This window comes from Euleptes europaea, chromosome 15 (genome assembly GCF_029931775.1).
Source record: "Euleptes europaea isolate rEulEur1 chromosome 15, rEulEur1.hap1, whole genome shotgun sequence".
Classification (NCBI taxonomy): Eukaryota; Metazoa; Chordata; class Lepidosauria; order Squamata; family Sphaerodactylidae; genus Euleptes; species Euleptes europaea.
Window position 1 is genome coordinate 5,128,124 of NC_079326.1, and position 21,590 is coordinate 5,149,713.

The following is a 21,590-nucleotide window of genomic DNA, read 5'->3' on the forward strand; positions in this document are numbered from 1 at the left end:
AAAAAAAAATTGGACTCTAATCTGGAGAACCGGGTTTCATTCCCCACTCCACATGAAACCTGCTGGGTGACCTTGGGCCAGCCATCTCTGAATGTCTCTTGCCTTGAAAACCCTACGGGGTTGCCAAAAGTCAGCTGTAACTTGACAGCAAAATTACACACACACAAATGTTTTGCAGTACTCTTCTGTCATAATTATCTATTCCCTCCAGCTTTCATTCATAGATTAGTCAACAGGAATGCATTTCTACATGAGTAAGACTTTCTCCACCCAAAACTATGTCTCAGTCTACAATGTATTTAAAATAAATCTTCTTAAAGATAGAGGCAATTAAAGGGCATCAGGGGTGTTTCTGGCAATCAGTACAGGCCATAAATAGAATTTATCAAGAAATAGGTCAACTAATATGATTCTTCAGGGGGAAAAGTGAAGGAAGTAAAATGGGATTTTACTTACTAGTATGCTCAGAGTCACTTCAAATGATAGAAACATGGAGGTGAGCTGCATGGAACTTTCGAAACTCCAGCTGCAGCTTGCGTTTGTGTGCCCTCCTGCTGAGCCAGGGTGACTGAGAACCTGGACGTTCACCCCAAAGTCTAGCATTGAAGAATCACTATGCCTAACCTTGTAGTGCCTGTTTTAGGAGTAATCACTCTTTCAGGTTAACCTACCTCATAGGATTGTTATGAGAATAAGGTAAGAGACCCAAGTATGCCAGGAGCTCCTTTAAAATATAATAGGCAATAGTAACAGATGGCAGTAATTGTGCAGAAGAAGGCATTTTAGCAGATGCCCATTCTTATACCGGCATAACAGGCTACATCTCCCATCATTTACTCTTCTATAACACTGTTAAAGATGTAGTAGCATTTGGTAGGAAAAGGAGGAGGTGAATATGTGTCCTGTTGTATAGGCTGGAATTAAAGGGGATGCCAGAATTTGAAAAATCTGAAGAAAAGCTGTAATTAACTTTGAAAAGTGAGATATAATTGCAACTCACAAAACCCAGAATATTTGACATTCTGTTATTCTTGGGTTATGCTCTGTGTAGTTCATTATTTCTAACTTCATATCACTATGATCCATGCAGATTAGAATGTTCTGTTGCAAAATAATGTTTTTCTTGCCAATGACAATGAATATTTTATTTATTTTGTTTTATTTATAGCAAAAGCATGCTCAAGAATATGGAAAAATTTTCAAGTCTCATTTTGGTCCCCAACTAGTTGTATCCATTGCAGATCGAGACATGGTGGCCCATGTTCTCCGGGAAGAAGGATCTACGCCACAACGAGCTAATATGGAATCCTGGCAGGAATACAGAGATCTACGAGGGCGAGTAACTGGACTTATATCTGCGTGAGTGCAATAATACCTTTGACTAGATTGTATTGCCAAACCATGCTTAAATCCTTGTGTCCTGTACAAAGAAATCTAATGGTGCATTTTAAATTGTTTTTGGTTAAAGCATTAAATGCTTGCAATATGACCGTGTGTATACCTGTAGGGTGAATGTTGGCAAAGGCCCCTGGGGAACATTCAGAGTAATCATTGATGTAATGCACTTATTCAAAAGAAAGCCAATCCCTTTATGAGTCACAGCCATTCTTCTGCACTCACAGGATAAAACTGCAGAAACTAAGGGCTTTGTGTAGCAAGAGGTGGATTTTGAATTAGAAAAGGTCAGCAAAACGTGAATAATATAGAATGGGCCAAAAGGAAGATATTTATTCTCTACTGTTAGAAGGAATGTTCCATCTACATTTGTTAATCATGGGGTCATTTATGGTTAGGGCTGTATCTGTCTCACATTTCCTCTCACTGAAGGTCTGTTAGGGATATGCAGGGTTTTTATTTGCTTTTATACTCATTTTCATTTGACTTGTTATATTTATTTCAGGTAGATAGATGAAAGTGTTTCAGTTTGATAGATAACATGTGGGGACATGCAAGAAACTTGTGATGAGGGTGCATCCCTTCCCACCCACTTTGCTTCATTTCCTCTTCCCCCTTCTCTAACAATCTTTACTTTCTTTCTCCATTTCCCATATCTCTCAGCCTAATCCCCTATTTCCTCCTTTCTCACAATCTCCTTATCTGACAACCTTCACTCTACACTCACCCCACCCTCACTTCTCTCCACACACCTACTCCCTACTCTTGCATTTCAGTCAGCCCCACTCTTGCTGCTCTCTCCACCTACTCCCACCGTTGTACTCCACTCACCCATCACCCTCTCTGATCTCCCCACCTACTCTCCACCGTTGGTACTTCACTCACCCCACTATTGCAGCTCTCCCCACCTGGACCAGTGGTGGTCACTGTGGGGCCTGTCCCCAGCAAGTCCTCTTCCATCAATGGCCATGGCAGGGGATGAGTCCTTTTCTAGGCTTGCTTTGACCTCCAAGTTACAGACACCGAGGCTTAGAAGTAGGGTTACCAGCTCTAGGTTGGGAAATACATGGAGATTTTGGGGGTGGAGCCTGAGGAGGGTGGGGTTTGGTAAGGGGAGGGACTTCAATGCCATAGAGTCCAATTGCCAAAGCGGCCATTTTCTCAAGGGGAACTGATCTCTGTTGCTTGGAGATCGGTTGTAATAGCGGGAGAGCTCCAGCCACCACCTGGAAAGTTGGCAACCCTACTTAAAAGTCTCAGCAATATTGTTTAGTTGCTTAGCAACCTCCACTGTGGCCACTGATAGTTCAGTGTTACTTAAAGTTACAAGCATTGTTTCTATTATTCTGGGGAATATTAATCCCTGTTGTATTTTTTTGTTTTAAACTTCAGATGGTTCAGCAACTCCTCTTTCAGATTTGTAGAGAAATCCCCCCGGTCTGTCCCTAGCTCCATTTTGTGGCTCTATCTATCATACCCTCTATGGCGAGTTTTGGAAATATATATATTGATAGCTAATGTGCCCTACAGTACTTGCTTCTTGTTGAAATCTATATAATAAATTGTAAGAACAACAAATTATTGTCTCATAAATATTTGTCCTCCAGCAACATTTTCAGTGCATTGCCTCCTAATGAGAAATTCTCTTTTACTTATTGTAAAGTATTCTCTTTTTACTTATTCCTGTTTAGCTCGGTATTGCTAGCAAGAATAATCAAGATCATTTTTAATTGTTATTTCTTCCAGAGAGGGGGAACAGTGGCTAAAAATGAGACGTGTGCTAAGGCAAAAAATGGTAAAACCCAAAGATGTTGCTATTTTCTCTGGAGGAGTTAATGAAGTAATTGCGGATTTAATTAAGAGAATCCACACTCTCAAAAATCAAGAAGAAGATGGGGAAACCGTGACAAATATTAACAACCTTTTTTTCAAGTATTCAATGGAAGGTAAGGTGGTATCTTAATTATTATTATTATTACCAGCTGTAATTGGTATTGCTATACTCAAGTCAACATAGAAGGTTGAGATGATTCCTACATGCAAAAGGTATATTGCTGTGATAAGCAATCTTTAGTGTGTGTAGGTGGGCGGATTGTGTAACAATGTATCATAAACGTTTACATTTACTACACACTTTTAAAATGCCAGAGCCTTGACACATGTTTTCATTCTATCAATCACTATAATTGATTAGATTAGATGTTACAAGGACTTGCAGGAGTCATCTCATTTCCCCCTTCCCCACTATTGCCTCTTTCCCTTTCCTGAAAACTCCCATAGCTTTTCCCCTTTTCCTGCTTCCTTGCCTCCTCCTAGGGTTTTTCTCTAAAAAGGGTTTTACAGATGTTTTTTCTGTAAAAACTTTTACAGAAGTTTTTCTGTAAAAAGGGTTTTACAGAAGTTTTTCTCCTAGAACACGGGGTCATCTGCTAAAGCTGGAGGGTGAGAGATTCAAAACAGATAAAAGGAAGTATTTTTTCACACAACGCATAGTTAAATTGTGGAACTCCCTGCCCCAGGATGTGGGAATGGCTGCCAGCTTGGAGGGCTTTAAGAGGGGAGTGGACATATTCATGGAGGAGAGGGGTATTCATGGCTGTTAGTTAGAATGGATACTAGTCATGCTGCATACCTATTCTCTCTAGTATTAGAGGAGCATGCCTATTATCTTGGGTGCTGCAGAACACAGGCAGGTTGGTGCTGCTGCACTCGTCTTGTTAGTGGCTTCCTCGAGACACCTGGTTGGCCACTGTGTGAACAGACTGCTGGACTTGATCGGCCTTGGTCTGATCCAGGAGGGCCTTTCTTATGTTCTTAGGGTTGCCTCCTGGAATCACAATGGATTTCCCAACTACAGAGATCAGTTCCCCCTTAGAGTTGTCATCTCCAGATTGGGAAATTCCTGGAGATTTGGGGGTAAAACCTTTGGAGGGTGAAGTTTGGGAAGCAACCTCAACATGGTATGCCATAGAGTCTACCCTCCAAAGCAGCTATTTTCTCCAGGGAACTGATTTCTATTGGGGTCTGGAGATCAAGTCCTATGAGGAAAGGTTGAAGGAGCTGGGTAGGTTTAGCCTGGAGATGAGATGACTGAGAAGCAATATGATAGCCATCTTAAAGTATTTGTTGGGCTGTCATATAAAGGATGGAGTGGTTTTCTGTTGCCCCAGAAGGTCAGATCAGAACCAATGGGTTGAAATTAAATCAAAAGAGTTTTCAGCTAAATGTTTGGATGAACTTCCTGACAGAGCAGTTCCTCAGTGGAATGAGTTTCTTGGGAGATGATGGGCTTTCCTTCTTTGGTGGTTTTTATGCAGAGACTAGATGGCCATCTAATAGCAATGCTGATTCTGTGCATTTAGGCAGATCATGAGAGGGAGCAGGAAGGGATGAGTCAGTGCTTGGCTCTCACAGCCCTTTCTTACATGCCCAGGGTAATGCTGATCACCACTTTGGGGTCAGGAAGGAATCTTCCTCTAGGCCAGATTGGCCAGAGATCCTCGAGATTTTTTTGCCTTCCTCTGGGTATAGAGCAGGGATCACTGGGGGAATGAGAAGGAGGTAGTTGTGAGTTTCCTGCACTGTGCAGGGTTTGGACTAGATTACCCTTGTCCCTTAGGATCCCTTACAGAACTATGTTTCTATGCTTCTGTGTTTCTACTTGGAGAGCAATTGTAATTCTGGGTGATCTCCAGCTCCCACATGGAGGTTCACATGTGTATCAGCGTCGGCTCAAAATGCAAACAGTTGTATTTGAATCAGTAGTATAACTCTACAAATTATACAAAAGTGAAAAGTGTGAAACAATATGTACAATATATACACAAAATGATTGACAAAACCTCATTGGAAGAAAAAGTCCAACATTCGCATAGTCATAGCAGACTTCCTGAGTGTAGCCACTAGTAATCAAAACTGTGTGTCAACCAAGCGTGCACACAGACTAGGATTGGAAATCGGACAAGGTCCTTGTATAAAGAGCGACCAGATGGATGCAGAAAACAATACAGGAACGTCTTCCGGATTAATAACGTTTTGCCACTAAGTGGCTTCTTCAGCAACATACCTTCATAATAAAAGATCTCAAAATCGCCACTATGGGCTGCATCTTTTTCAAGCACATTCAACGTCTTAGCATCCATGATTTCTGCATCCATCTGGTCGCTCTTTATATAAGGACCTTGTCCGATTTCCAGTCCTAGTCTGTGTGCATGCTTGGTTGACACACAGTTTTGTCTACTAGCGGCTACACTCAGGAAGTCTGCTATGACTATGCGAATGTTGGACTTTTTCTTCCAATGAGGTTTTGTCAGTCATTTTGTGTATATATTGTATATATTGTTTCACACTTTTCACTTTTTGCACTATTCGCTTTTTATAATTTGTAGAGTTATTGTACTGATTCAAATACAACTGCATTTTGAGCCTATGCTGGTATTTATTTGTGAATTATACTGTACAGCATTGGTGATTTTTTCTATTGGTATTCCCACATGGAGGTTGGCAGCCCTAGTTCACCTGGAGGAAATGGCTGCTTTGGAGGGTGGAATCTATGGTATTATACCCCTCTGAGATCCCTCCTCTCCTCAAACACTACCCTCCCCAAGCTCCACTCCCCAAATCCCTAGGAATTTCCTAACCTGGAGCTGGCAACCCTGTTTCTTTCCCAACAGCCAACATACCTTTATCTACCCTTCTGTCTTCAGCTTTCCCTCCCCCCCCCCAGCAGTCTCTACCTAGGAAAACTTTGGCCCAGTTGTGTGATGCTGGCCACTGGACAAGGCCTAGTTGCATGGTAGGGAACCCTCAAGGACTTGTGGGGGCACCTCACTTCCCCCTATATTCCCCTCCCCACACTATTTCCTCTTTTTCTCCCTCTGGAAACCCCCATATTTCCTCCCCTTTCCCTTCCTCATTCTTTCCTACTCAGCCATTCACCAGCCTACCTTCAATCTGCCTCCAATCTTCAGCTGATGTTTTTATTTACTTCATTTATACCACACCTTTCTCCTTAGTAGGTCCAAAGCAGCTTACATTATCCTCCTCTCTTCCTTTATATCCACACAACTCTGTGAGGCAGTTTAGACTGAAAGTATGTAACTGGTCCATAATCACCCAGTGAGCCTCCACAGCAAGATTGGGATTTGATCTTCCAGACCCTGCTCTGAAGATCTAACCATTATACCACACTGGCTTTCATAGGGTGGCTGCTGTTGAACATTAGCAGCCAGTGTATTATTTCTCAAACGTTTTAAATGAAGAATTGATTAATTTTGTTTCCAGTTGAATCTTTTAAAATATCTCACTGAAAATATTTCCATATATTCCATTAAAATTGAATGTGTGAGATTATGCAAGTTATAATAACTGCAAATCCCAGTTCTACACATATTGATTCAATGCAGCTTACTACTGAGTACTGGATTGAGTTCTGGACCTTAAAGAGTATGTGTGCATAGATGTGGTGATAAGACATGTAAATATTTTGTGTGTGTTTTATTTCTGTGTTTTAATGTGGGGTTTTATATGTATATTGCTGTGATTTAAAATGCAGGCCCCTAGAGTAAGAAAGAGGGAGGCTGGATAAGTGATTGAAGTGTGTTATGATTGGATGATAACTATACTTTTGTGGGGGAGTTGACAGGATTGTGGAGAGAGCGAGTGAGTGAGTGGATGTAGGAAGACAGTTGAGAGGATGAAGAGTGAGGTATTGTGAGATTGATCTCTGTTCTTTGTGGAAGTTGTTAGTTTAAGTGGCAAGTGAGAAAATTAGCCTTTGTGGCTAGGACTATTTAAGGAACTTGAAATAAAGAACTGTACCTATCTGGAACCATTCAGCGTATGAATTTATTGAAACCATTACAATGTTGTACTTCTAAATAAACTCTATGGCCATTTATGCAGGGTTGATTTTGATGCTCGCTCAAAGCTCCTTTTTTAAATCCGACCTTTAAAATGCCTATTCACGGTCCCTATGCAAGAGAAGAAAGTCAAACAAATTCCACTACCCCACTTGCCTGCTCCTTCGTTCTTTCATTTGTAACCATTAGCAATCGTCATTTGCAAAGCTAACCCGTGGCTGTGATTCTGCGGCTGTGATTCTTCATGCTTTCTTGAGTGGATGCTTCGAGGCAGGGACAGAGCAAATAAAAAAGGTCACGTTAAAGGGGCTCTTAAGAAATGCAAAGCAAGTATGTGCCGGCTTTGCAGTGACTTCTGGAATGACGGTTCAGCGTGAAGAACTCAAAAAAATATGCAGGGCACGTCAGTCTGGAACTCGCTGCTAATTACCAAGCATAAACGGCAGCTGTTTAAAATAAAACAACTGTTTTAAAGTAAAAGATCCCCTTTTACCTCACAGCCACCCCATGCTCTGCCCATTCTGCCCTTCTACCAAAATAAGTAAGCCATCCTGGTCTTTGGGTCCAACTAAGAATCTTAAGGCAGGAGCCTTTGGTGGCAGAGAAAATAAGCAGAAAGCGCTAAGGATGGCAAGCAGGCAGCATAACATACTTAACTTCAGAACATTACACATAGATGCCTTTACAGGTGTTACGTATAAAAGTCTCAGAAAAGAGTAAAACGTTACATTAGGGTTCAGATATACTATGCAAATCGCTACTTAAATTACTTTGGAAACTGAATAAAAACTGAGGTTTTATGGGGGTTTTTTGTGTGTAGGAGTAGCAACTATCCTGTATGAATGCCGCTTGGGGTGCCTAGAAAACCACATCCCCCAGGACACATTGGAATACATTGAAGCTTTGGAGTTGATGTTCAGCAGTTTTAAAACTACCATGTATGTGGGAGCTATTCCTAAATGGCTTCGTCCAATCATTCCAAAACCTTGGAGAGAATTCTGTAGATCCTGGGATGGCCTCTTTAAATTCAGTAAGTTTAAATATATATTGTTCTGAAATTCTACATTTCTGCTCAAGAAAAGTTCAGCTGTGTTACTAGGATTGCCAATCCCCGCCAATCCACCCTGCTGCCCAACGACCAGCTGAGGGTCAGTAGGCACGCATGCCTGCACGCTGCGCCACGTCACTTCCAGTTTACACCCAGAAGTGCAGCATCGCAAGGGGCCTTTCACCACTCAAACTCCCAGTTTGAGTGATAAAAGGCCCCTTGCGATGCGGCACTTCCAGGTGTAAACCGGAAGTGACGTGATTGCATCGGCACGGCCACATGCACACAATCCCTGCCTCAGCTCCACTCCAAAAACCTCCTGCCGGAGGAGAGGGGGGACCTGGCAACTCTATGTGTTGCTGACAATAATGAAAGTAAACCTTGTGCTGTAATTCCAAAGGTACTGCAAACACAATCAGCACTGATGGCTAAGTTATAAATTGTAGGCTGTATTAATATAATCATTTCTTTGTAGGTTACAATCTGTATAACCAAGTTATAATAAACTTGCTACATATACAGGAGTCTCAAAAGGTATTCATTTCCAAACAATGCACAAATTGTGAATAATATACATAAGGGATACAAAAGCATAACACAATGACAGTTGAAGATTCTCTGATGTACGCTGAAATGTCCATGTATTATCAAAGCTTGTATTCACAATTCATCTTCTATGCATAATATTGTGAATACAAACTTTGATAATACATTTATAACTTAGCCATCAGTGCTGATTGTGTTTGCAGACAATAATGAAAGGGCATATGAAAAATCTGGTGTACACCTCATGTGGTAAAGAGAATACAAAAGGCTTATATGGTTAATAAAAAATTATGTTTGGAGGAGAGGCTGTCTCTGCCTCCTGGTGGCACCTAGGAGGAATGCTTACCTACTGCTAGGCCTGTGAAAGGCCCATACTAGAAAATGGTTCACCACCGCTATGGTTGCCAGCTCTGGGTTGGGAAATTCCTAGATATTTTGGGGGTGGAGCCTGTGGAGGGTGTGATTTGGGGAGGGGAGGTACCTCAGTGGGATATAATGCCATAGAGTCTGCCTTCCAAAGCAGCCATTTTCTCCAGGGGAACTGATCTCTGTAACCTGGAGAGCAGTTGAAATACTGGGAGATCTCCAGCCAACACCTGGAGGATGGAAGTCCACTGACCAACTCAGCAAACATCTCTTGGGAGTTTAGAATAGGATATTGTTCTACAACCAGAAGTGAAATTGCCATAAGTTTATAATTCCCACAAATTCAGACCATGCCATCTAGCTTAGGTAGGCAGTGGATAAGCAGCTAACTGCATTGTAAACAGAAGGTATAATTTCCCCAGTGTCTTTTAGTGAATGGATCCCCCCTCCTGTACACTAGTAGATGGCTGCTGGAATGATTGCAGTTAGGGTCTGTAAGTTAGGGTTGCCAACCTTCAGGTAGTTACCACCTAAACAAATCTATGCTGAGTACATTCAAGAATACTTCCTGTGTTTTAGAAGAATATCTGAACTGAGCCAGTCTGCCTTACTCCTATGACGTATCACCTAAAAAAATAACCCTAGTGACTGCTAAAACATACCTACTTTTTAGAAGCTTTTATAGTCTCATAGCTTGTTTTCTGGTGGCAAGAAATGCGGTTGTTGTGCTTTGCCAAGGAGACAAAATTGCTTGACAAAGGGTACTCTGCTAATAGGTATTTTCACTGAGGCTTTGAAGAGTTTTAGCATGCTAGGGTGAGTAATTATTTATCTCCATGCCTACCCAAGTGGTGCCTTGATTGTTTGTGTGCACCAGATTACAAATGACATGAGAAATAAAATCTCAGTGAATTACAAAAATATTTCTTTTTTCTATCTTTCATTCACAAAGGTCAAATTCATGTTGACAATAAATTAAAAGACATAAAGTCTTTTTTAGACCAAGGAGAAAAGGTTGACGGTGGACTTCTCACAACTCTGCTTAAGAGTAAAGAACTTACGGTGGAAGAAATCTATGCCAATATGACTGAAATGCTTTTGGCAGGAGTTGATACTGTAAGTTTACTACTACTACTAGTAGCAGCAGCAGCAATTGTGATGGAAGGATGAAATATATCTTGAAATAGCACATACTGGTTTGTGAGATGAGGGGCAATTAAAATCCTCAAGTAAGGTAGCTAGCAGGCCTGGGGGGAAATGTTCTGCCCCCTTTAATGAGTGTTGAATGTGTATAAATGGGCATAGAAGCTTGTCATGGCACAGAGGTAAATAACATAATCTGTTAAATAACATCACATTAAGTGTTAGTTAAAAGGGCAGCACATTTTATCCAGATTGTTGGCAACCCAATCCTCAATTTATCCTGGGGGGAGGGAGACAGCTTTAGATTGATAAATGGACTTGGAAACAGAAGAATACTGGGGCTCAAATCTCACTATTTGACCAGCGGTCAAGAGCTAAACTGGATCAATTGCAATTTCTCCTCCTAGAGCCTTAAAATCAATTATCCAATCATTGGGAGTGATTCACCAGAACTGGCTTGGCAGGAAGGTTTTAGCCTGTCCATGCTGCAGGAAAAAAAATGATGAAACTGTCAGCCTGGATGGGCAAAACGCACCAAGGAGGAAAGTTTATGTTCAAGGACTGAAGTCTGTGCCAAGACTAGGAGACAGAGTTTTCAGGTTTTGAATTCTTGCATCCATTCCTGGGTGAAGAATGTTGTGGTCTTACTCTTGTAAGTATAGGATAGCTAGTAATTCCCTTTTGGTTACTTTCTAGTATGATGTTAGGATTTATGCTAACATATTAAAGGTGTATTCTCTTAATGATCTTTGGTGTGAACTGGTTGGTTTTAAACTTCACTCATGTTACCTAAGGGATAAAACTAGATGTGATGGAGTTCCTGGTCCATCACTGGGTCCAACCTGTGGCCTCCACCATCATTTTAAGGTCTAATGGGATAATTTAAAAATCCCACCTTTCAGTGGCTCTTTCAGCACTTGAAAAGATGTGGTGGGAGGATGAGCACCTAATCGCACTGTGCTGCAGGCCCACTCAGGGTCAGGCCTAGGCTTACCATATGCCTGGTTATGGCAGGCAATTGCCTGCCAATTAACCAGGCTGCCTGCTGTTCCTCCACCAGCCGGCAGGCGGAAATAGGCCAGCGGGGGTGGGGGAGTGATCCATGTGTGTGGGGCACGATGACATCACTTCCAGGTTTACCCCGGAAGCGCCGGCATCATGACAAGGATGCTCTAGCACTCCTCCCAAAAACTATGGACTCTATAGAGTTTTTAAAGGAATGTGCTAGAGCATCCCATGCGATGCCAGCATTTCCTGGGTAAATCCAAAGTGACATCATTACACACCCGCCCCAACAAAGCTCCTGCCAGTGTCATGGGGGGGATCTGGCAACCCTAATCTGGCCCTTGCGGCATTTTTAAATTTCCTGATTAGGCTTGAAAATGGTGGTGGCATCTATGGGTTGGACCCAGGGACACTGCCATGCCTAGTTTGGCCCTAAGGCTTTATGATGCAAAACACCAGGATCCAGCCCAGAACTGAAAAGCAGAGCTGGCTGAGGGATGGTGTGTGTGTGTGGGATTCCATCCATATGCTTTCACTCTTGCATACACAAACTTCTAGTAGATCAGAGCTCTAGGTGGAAGAAAGTGCCTGCCCCTGACACTGGGGGGGGGGTTAGTTTTTTTATTGGCAATTAAATATTATTATAGCAATTTGTGTATCAGGTTCTCTGAATTCCTGGTTTCCATTTTTTTAAAGTAAGTATCTAGCCTCTTTTGTTGTAGATATATAAGAGGAAAGGCATGTCTCTACAATGAAAGTGGCTAGAGACATACTTCTTTTTTAAAAAAAAAAAACTGAGAATGCAGACAACCTGATCCACAATTTGTTATGATATAATTGCTGATTAAAAACAACAACAACAACAACTGCAAAAGCCCTCATGGCATGGAAGGTTGTGGTGGTGGTGGTGGTGCCTGCTGCCAGGGTACTGGATAAAGAAACTGCAGGGAAATCTACCATGTGGAAGCTCCATTGCTGCTGAGCTGTATAGACAGCCACAACTGCAATGCATTTTTAAAAATGGCTGTTTTTTATGGCTTCTAAAAATGGTTAGTTTTTTTTATACTGTGTTTTTAAATTGAAGGCTCCTCAAGAAGGATGCTGAACAGGCAACATAGAAATGCTCTAAATAAATGGGACAACTACACAGGCCCACCTCCATGTGGAAAGCACCATAGTCAAGGCATTATTTGGGGCATAGCAAATCAGTCTGCTTGTATTGTTGCAGAGCAAAGCTTATAATCCAACTTTTTTCTAAGGAAGCCAAACATCAAAGGATTTTATTGCCAGATGTTAGGCAACTGAGGCATAATGGGGTATTTGATGCAGTAAGGTATGCCAAAAAATTTTGGGGAAGAGCCTACACCTGCTGGCAGAAGACACTGATAAAGGGAGACAGATGTATCTCCCTGGATAGGTATTTCCAAAGTTTTGGTGCTATGACTAAGAAAGCCCTTTCTCGGGTCGCCACCCATCTAACTTCAGATGGCTGGGGCAACCAAAACAGAGCCTCTGAAGATTACTGGAGTGAACGGATAGGTTGGCCTTATACCCAATCCTTCTCATGTTGTTTATGTGTTTTCAATTGAATTATTATATAATTTTAACTATTGTAATTGCTTAAATGTTTTTTATGTTCACCATCTTGTAAACCCTAATTGGGTGGAAAGGTGGCATAAAAATGGTTTAAATAAATATACCCTGCTGATGTCTCTGCCCTCCTCAAACCCCACCCGCTCCAGGCTCCACCTCCAAATATCCAGGAATTTCCCAACCTGGAGTTGGCAATCCTATTCTCTGATATGGCTAGCTTTTCCCCTTGTACAACAGTGTAGAGCAGCCACAGAGCTACATTTCAATAATATCTATTAAAATTTATTACTGAGTAGTCTTTTGTGATAGGACCTTTATGGCCTTGCTTTTCTCCTTATCTCTGTGCTCATATCCTGTTCGCATCCTTTGCTCCTCTAGTTATGTCAGTTGGGCTCCTTCAAACTACTCAACCCTTTTTCCATTGCTTCTCCTTATGCCTGGAAATACCTCCCAGAATAACTTCAAGGTCAGGTGCCACATCACTCACTTCTTTTAAACCTCTTTTCAAAGCCCCTCCCCCCCAAATGCCTTTGGCATAACCCCATAGTCCTGACCTGTGATGCATAAGTGCTGGTTATTATAAATTACATTTAGCAGAGTAAATAATAACAGATGCTGATGTTAGCTTAAAGATTTATTCCTTAACTAACATACTAGATATAAATCCTACACTATGGAAAAGCTGGGTTATAGATCAAATCAAGCCTGAACTGACCCTAGAAGCTAAAATGACTAAACTGAGGCTGTCGTATTTTGGTCATGTCATGAGACGACAAGAGTCACTGGAAAAGACAGTCATGCTAGGAAAAGTTGAGGGCAGCAGGAAAAGAGGAAGACCCAACAAGAGATGGATTGACTCAATAAAGGAAGCCACAGCCTTCAGTTTGCAGGATCTGAGCAGGGCTGTCAAAGATAGGACATTTTGGAGGACTTTCATTCATAGGGTCGCCATGAGTCGGAAACGACTTGACGGCACTTAACACACACACACATGGAAAAGCTAAATCAACAACAACAACAACTTGGATATAGCACAAGGTCAGTTAAACTCCCTCTTTTTGAATCAACTTCTTTTCTGGATGCCCTATTGGCTACATACTAACACAGAAGCAGTTAACTCTTTCATGACTGGATGCTGAGACTTCCATATTCCAACACCCATTCTCAAGTATCAGCCATCAAAGTCATGTAGGTTTACTTTAGTCTCTTGCGTAGGTTTTCAAACTTCCTTTTGGTCAACTGCTTAGTAAATATGTCAGCAACCATCTCTTCAGAAGGACAGTTGTGTTGTGATTGAGTAACCTCGTTCAGACACACAAGCTACACGCATACCCACAGAAGCCGCTTGTCAGTGGCCTCCCCCTCTCTTTAGCATCAAGCAAGCAGGCATGCACACAAACATTCCAAAGGCTGGAATGTTTCCTCTCACATAAGGGAACAGCCTTACCCCCCCTCCCTCCCCTCCTTTAAATCTCGTTTCTCCTTGTAAGGGAATAGTAGAGGTCTATTGACTAGATGTAGCAGTGCTCACACAGGCGGGGTAGAAACTATGACGTTGCAGTGACAAGCTACATCGAATGTTATTGGAATGTCAAATGTCTATAAAACCTCTTTCATTTTCCCTCCCCCTGTGTGACAAGACTGCAGAGCTCATTAGTCTGCATCTTGGATCACCCGGTTATGACTCCTTGGCCAATAAAGCAAGCCGTGAAGCTCAAATCCAGCCTCCTGCTCTCATTGATCTGTTGGACTCTATGTTAATGGGAGACTACATCAGTTGTCAATATCAATTAGTCCTTCTTGCTGCATCTCCAAATTATTTCACTTCTACCTCTTAATTTAATTTTTGCGCAATTTCCTTTATATCCTTTTCATTTTTATAGCATAGTAGTAAATCATCAACATAGGTTAGCACATACTGATATTCTCCATTCTTCAGTCTTGAAAATAGGCAGGGTTCTGCTTTTCCTTGTTTACAGCCTTGACGTTGTAGCAGCATAGTTAATTTTTCACTCCACGCTCTCACTGCCTGTTTAAGTCCATAAATACATTACCTTTGTTACTTTTTGCAGGACAATGATTCAGCTCAAACCCAACCCCTTTCTGACTATATATTACCCTTCCTACACACTTGACACTGAGAGACACTGTCATTCAGTGTTACTCCTCTGAAGATGCCGGCCACAGCTGCTGGCGAAACGTCAGGAAAGAAAATACCAAGACCACAGTTACACAGCCCGGATAACCTACGAGAATCCATAAATACTATTTGCAAGTTTGCCCACAAGATTCTCTTTTCATTCTTCTTGAAAACCCTCTGGTTGTTCCATGTAGATCTCCTCAGACAAATCTCCATCGAGAAATGCTGTTTTAAAGTCCAGGTGTTCAGCAGATAGTTGTCTTGATGCTGCTATACTGAGTAATGTCCTGATGGAGGTGTACTTGACAACAGGTGCAAAAGTGTCAGTAAAGTCAGTCCCAGGTTTCTCTTTTTGTGCTGCTTTTATCCATGTGTCCTTTTCACGTGTAGACAGTTCAGTCATCTCTTTCCAGCTTGAAGGTTCATTTGTACATTGGTATGGAGAGAATATCTCTTTGGTGCCATTCCTTTATTGCTTCTCTCTGATTGCCTCAGAGTAGTCTTTGTTTCCTCAGGCTCAGTTTCTCCTGCTTCCTTTTCTGATTTAGGGGTCTCTCTCTGATTGATGGTCCAGGTAGGCAGCCATCAAGCCATATCTGTAAAAGAAAATAGGTCTTCCTTGCTCGATAAATCCAAAAAAATGCCTCAGTTTCTCTCTAAGCTAACATATATACAGCTGCAGCATCTGGTGCCCCCAAGAGCTTTTGTTGGATACTATACATTTCATTTAGCAGAGTAAATAATAACAGATGCTAATGTTAGCTTAAATTTATAGCAGTTATTTTCTCTTTCCCTTTAACATGTGCTTGTGAGAAATCAGATGAAATTAAGTGGATGAACATGTGCTCAAGATTGTAGCTGTAATGTATCTTATTCTTATGGAGGGTTGCTAATAAAGAAAATCAGTTCGTTTGACTTGTAATCCAGATATTATTATTTTAGATTTAGAAAAATTGCTGATTATTATTGTTTTGTTCAGGTGTTTAACGAAACACTGGTTGAAAATGACAAATGTTACTTTTAAAATGTTGTTATGGACTCTCCCTCCAATTATTTTGTCTTTTTCTCCACCCCCACCACTTTAGACTTCCTTTACTTTATCCTGGGCAATATATTTATTAGCAAAGCACCCAGAAGTACAGAGTTCTGTGTATAAAGAGATAATCAGTAAAATGGGTAAAGATAAAGTCCCTGTTGCAGATGATATCCCTAGCTTGCCAATGATTAGAGCCCTTCTGAAAGAAACCTTAAGGTAAGTGGCAAAAATACCCAAGTTGACAAACACTTTTTCATCTTCCTCAATACAATGTTTAGGCTAAAATGCAGCTATCGGGTTTTTTTCTTCTTTTGCTCAGCTTTCTCTTCTATACTGGGATTTCTAAAACATAGCTTGGTTGAACATGTCATACTATGTTGTAAAATTCAAGACTCCATTCCTAACCATATTTTTGAGAATAAGCCCTGTTGAACTAATTTCTGAGTAAGTATGCATAGGGTAGGTTGGAAGTTAGCTCTCTCTCTATCACTCTGCCTCACTCTCTTATACGTTCATACATACGTGTGTGTGTGTGGTGTGTGTGTGTATAAAATGCAATCAAGTCACAGGTATCTTATGGTGACCCTAGCAAGGGGCTTTCAAGGCAATTGATTAAGCAGAAGTTGTTTGCCATTGCCTTCCTCTGCAGAGTCTTCCTTGGTGGTCTCCTTCCAAGTACCAACCCTGTTTAGCTTCCAAGATCCGACCAGATCGGGCTATACCATGTTGCCTTCTTTCCCTACACACACATACACACACCTATTTATATATACATATAGATACATGCATATGTGTGTGTGTGTGTGAGAGAGAGAGAATTGCTGACATAATACTAATCAGATTCAAATTCTTTTTTTGTGGGTTCTGTTCATAACACTAATGGGCTTTGCACCCACAGATCTTTATCTTTGAAACTTCCAAAGCTAGGTTTTAGGTACAAAACTCACAAAATCACAAAAATCACAAAATCACACAAGGTTGGAAGAGACCACAAGGGCCATCCAGTCCAACCCCCTGCCATGCAGGATGCCACAATCAAAGCGCTCCCATCAGATGGCCATCCAACCTCTGCTTAAAGACCTCCAAAGACGAGGACTCCACTCCCTTGAGGCAGGGCATTCCACCGTCGAACCGCCCTCACCATCAGAAAGTTCTTCCTAATGTTTAGGTGGAATCGCTTTTCTCTTAGTTTAAATCCATTACTCCATGTCCTAGTCTCTGAAGCAACAGAGAACAAGCTAGTTCCCTCATTAACATGGCATCCCTTCAAATATTTAAACATGGCTATCATGTCACCCCTTAACCTTCTCTTCTCCAGACTAAACAAACCCAGCTCCTTAAATCTCTCCTCATAGGGCATAGATTCCAGACCGTCAACCATTCTGGTCGCTCTCCTCTGGACACGCTCCAACTTGTCAACATCCTTCTTAAATTGTGAAGCCCAAAACTGGACACAGTATTCCAAGTGAGGTCTGACCAATGCAGAATACAATGGTAGTATTACTTCCTTTGATCTAGACACAATACTCCTATTGATGCAGCCCAGAATTGTATTGGCCTTCTTTGCCACCATCTCACATTCTGAACTCTGACCCTGTCCTCTGGGGTATTAACTACCCCTCCCAACTTGGTGTTATCTGCAAATTTAATTAGCATGCCCTCTATTCTATCCTTCAAGTCATTTATAAAAATATTAAATAGTACCGGTCCCAGGACAGACCCCTGTGGCACCCCACTGGTCACTCCTCTCCAGGATGAAGTTGTGCCATTAATGAGCACCCTTTGGGGTTGGTTGGTCAAACAATTACCAATCCACCTAACAGCAGCAGCGTCCAGCCCACATTTTACTAGCTTTGCTTCAAAAAGATCATTGGGGACTTTATCAAAGGCTTTACTGAAATCAAGGTACACTACATCTACAGCATTCCCTTCATCTACCATACTTGTCACTCTATCAAAAAAAAGATATGAGATTAGTTTGGCATGACCTGTTTTTGAGAAACCCATGTTGACTGTCAGTGATCACGGCATTACTTTCTAAGTGCTTACAGACCGTCTGCGTAATTATCTGCTCAAGTATCTTACCTGGTATTGATGTCAAGCTGACTGGGTGATAATTGTTTGGGATTTCTTTTTTTCCTTTTTTAAAGATGGGGACCACATTTGCCCTCCTCCACTCTGCTGGAACTTCTCCTGTTCTCCAGGATTTCTCAAAGATTATTGCCAGTGGTTCTGAGATAACTTCAGCCAGTTCTTTTAACATCCTTGGATGCAGTTCATCCGGCCCAGGAGACTTGAATTGGTTAAGAGTAGCCAGGTATTCCCGTACCATCCCAGTGTCTATACTATGCTGTAAATCCCCTACTGCATCCTCTGCTCCATGATTCCCAGGTTGAGCACTATTTCCCTTTTGGGAGAAGACTGAGACAAAGAAGGTGTTAAGCAATTCTGCCTTTTCTGCATCCCCTGTTAATAATTCACCGTCCTCTCCACGCAGTGACCCCATCGTTACCTTGATCTTCCTTTTGCTATGGACATAACCAAAAAACCCTTTTTTGTTGTTTTTAACTTCCCTGGCAAGCCGGAGCTCATTCTGACTTTCTGACTTTCTCCCTGCATATGTTGGCTACTTGTTTGTATTCCTCTTTGTTGATTTCCCCCTTTTTCCATTTCTTGTACATGCTCTTTTTAAATCCTATCTCAACCAAAGGTGCTTTAGTCATCCACCCTGGTTTCTTCCAACCTCTACCATTTTTCTCCTCATTGGAACTTATTGAAATTGTGCCTTCAATATCTCACTTCTAAGAAATCCCCATCTTTCATGCACTCCCTTCTCTTTCAGTATTCTTACCCATGGTATCACCCCCAGTTGTTCCCTAAATGTATTGAAATCAGCTTTTTTAAAATCTAGAATACATGTCCTGCTACTCCTTGCTTCTCCTTTCTGCTGTATCAGAAACTCCAGGAGAACAGGGTCACTCCCACCTAAGGATCCCACTCCTTCCACCCCATAAACCAGGTCATCAGTATTGGTTAAGCTCAGATTCAAAATAGCTGTTCCCCTTGTTGCTGCTTCCACTTTTTGGACAATGAAGTTGTCTGCAAGGGAAGTGAGGAATTTATTGGACCTTATTGTCCTGGCAGAGTTTGTCTTCCAACAGTTGTCAGGATAATCGAAATCTCCCATCACTACCACATCTCTATTTTTTGATATGGACATCTGTCCCAGGAAGGCATCATCTAACTCTTCAGTCTGGCTTGGGGATCTATAATATACCCCCACAATGACATCACTGTTTTTCTCCCCCTTAATTTTAACCCAGATGCTTTCAAGCTGGCTTCCAGTGTTTAAGTCCTGGACCTCCTCACAGGTGTAATCATCCCTAACATATAATGTTACTCCTCCCCCCTTCCGATTTGGTCTATTTCTCCGAAATAGGTTATACCCTTCAAGTATTACATTCCAGTCATGAGACTCATCCCACCAGGTTTCCGTAATGCCTATTATATCCTATTTGCTTTGTTCTATTAAGAGTTCTAGTTCATCTTGCTTATTTCCCATGCTCTGTGCATTAGTGTAGAGACATCTTAGACCACGGGTCTAAGCAGATCCTTTTTCTCATAATTTGTGTAACTTGCAGAATAATTTCATTCAATTTTAAATTCTTCTTACATATCTGGTTAATGGAAGCTTTCTTCCATTATCACCTTTTGAGTATATTTTACTTGTATTCCGTAATCTGTTGTCTGTTGCCAGTGCTGTTGTTCATATGGAAAACATGACCTGTGTGTGTATAAGAGAGACAGAGAATACTGACAGCCCAAATAATAGAGATCCAAATTAAAAATTCCAGCCTTTGACCAAAAGACATCGCCTTTCCTCAGGGGTCAATTATGGTTATTTTATGGCCCTGTTTAAAAGCCTAAAATGGGGCCCAGAATCACTTCCAGACCCCTGCTGGGGCCAAGCAAGGGGGCAGTTCTCACCCTGTGGGAGGCAGGCAGCTTGGTTGACTGGAAAGGGATTAAAGGCCAGCCAGGAACAGAGGCCAGGGAGGAGAGTCCCAAGGGCTGTTGCTGGTACAAGCAGCAAGCATCCTGGCATCCACTGAGGGGGAAGAAAGCTTGGATTCCCCCTCGGACTGGTCTGAGGCTGAGGTAGTTCCAGTGGCTCGGACGCTTATCAGCCAACACAGTGGCATAAAGGTGGGAGTAAGAGACGTTTCCAACAAGCAGCATTGACTGGAACATTCTCGCTCTGGGAGAGGAGGCCATCTTAAGTGTGGGTGTTTCCTCTTCCTCTTGTTCCGGGAGGCAGGACCTAAAAATTTTTAACTGCCTATCTCTGGAGGGAACGCCCCCGCCCTTTTCAGTCTTGTTCCTGCCTCGCTCCGGGAGAGCAGTGTATTCACAGCTCTCTTACCCGAGCTATAGAACAACCTATTCTATTCCTTTTACTATCCACTTCTATTCTATCCTAACTATTTCAAAAAAAAAAAAAGACCCTTCTCCTTTCTCTTCTGATAAGGATGATTCCGATAGAGAGGAGGGCGAGTTCTCCTCAGAAGGAGAGAACCCTTTACCCCAGCCAACCAAACAAACCAGGCTCTTTGAGGCTGAGGATTTTCAGCCATTTTTAATAAAAGTCCTGGCTGCATTAGATCTTTCTGATGATTCTACCCCCTCTCAAGAGAAAAAGAAAGGGGCAAAGGAGTTCTTTCATTCATATACTGTCACTGATAAGGTGGTACCTGTACCTGATTATTTTTTGTCTCTGCTAAAAAAGGAATGGGATAAGCCCATGGGGGGAAACAGTTCCCTCAGACTACTAGAAAACTGTATAACATAGCCAGTAGTGCTGCTGAATTATTAAAGATCCCCCTAGTGGAAAATCCCATTACTGCACTGCATACCTCTGACACAGTTACAGGGGAAGGGTTGGTTTCTGTAAAAGATCCTGCTGACAGAAAGACTGAATTGGCCTGTAAGAAAGCCCACGAAGCCTCAGCATTAGCCATTAGCTCCTCAATTACATCTGCCTTAGTGTCCAGGGCAGCTATAGTCTGGACTAGGAAGTTAGCCAAGCTGATCCCAGAGGAGGATAGAAGCGCTATGGAAGGAGTATCTAGAATCCTTAAGGCAGTCTCCTTTTTGGCTGATTCCACGCTGGATACCATGTGTTTCTCAGCAAGGGCCTTAGCCACTGCAACAGCTGCTAGGCGGGCTGTATGGTTACGCCCGTGGCAAACCGAACACAGGTCTAAAGCAGTTCTAATGGGTTATCCTTACGAAGGAAAGAAATTGTTTGGGGAAAAATTGGAAGAAATATTAGTGGAATCAAAAGATAAAAAGAAGTACCTACCCAGAAGCCTCCGTAAAGAGTCAAAGGGGTTCCCTAACCCTACTTCCTTTCGTCCCTACCATCCGTATTCGCGGTACAGACCAGAACAGAGCAGA

General features: G+C 42.0%; 1 protein-coding gene across 1 annotated transcript in view; it reads left to right on the top strand.

The window, feature by feature from the left end:
- The window catches only part of LOC130487860 (cytochrome P450 27C1), a 43,703-nt gene that overhangs the window by 6,673 nt on the left and 15,440 nt on the right, over positions 1–21,590 (top strand). Inside the window, exons 2-6 of the mRNA XM_056861405.1 lie at positions 1,169–1,359; positions 3,142–3,341; positions 8,077–8,286; positions 10,169–10,332; positions 16,183–16,349. Coding sequence (XP_056717383.1) covers positions 1,169–1,359; positions 3,142–3,341; positions 8,077–8,286; positions 10,169–10,332; positions 16,183–16,349 — 932 coding nt within the window. The remainder of the gene's footprint in view (positions 1–1,168; positions 1,360–3,141; positions 3,342–8,076; positions 8,287–10,168; positions 10,333–16,182; positions 16,350–21,590) is intronic.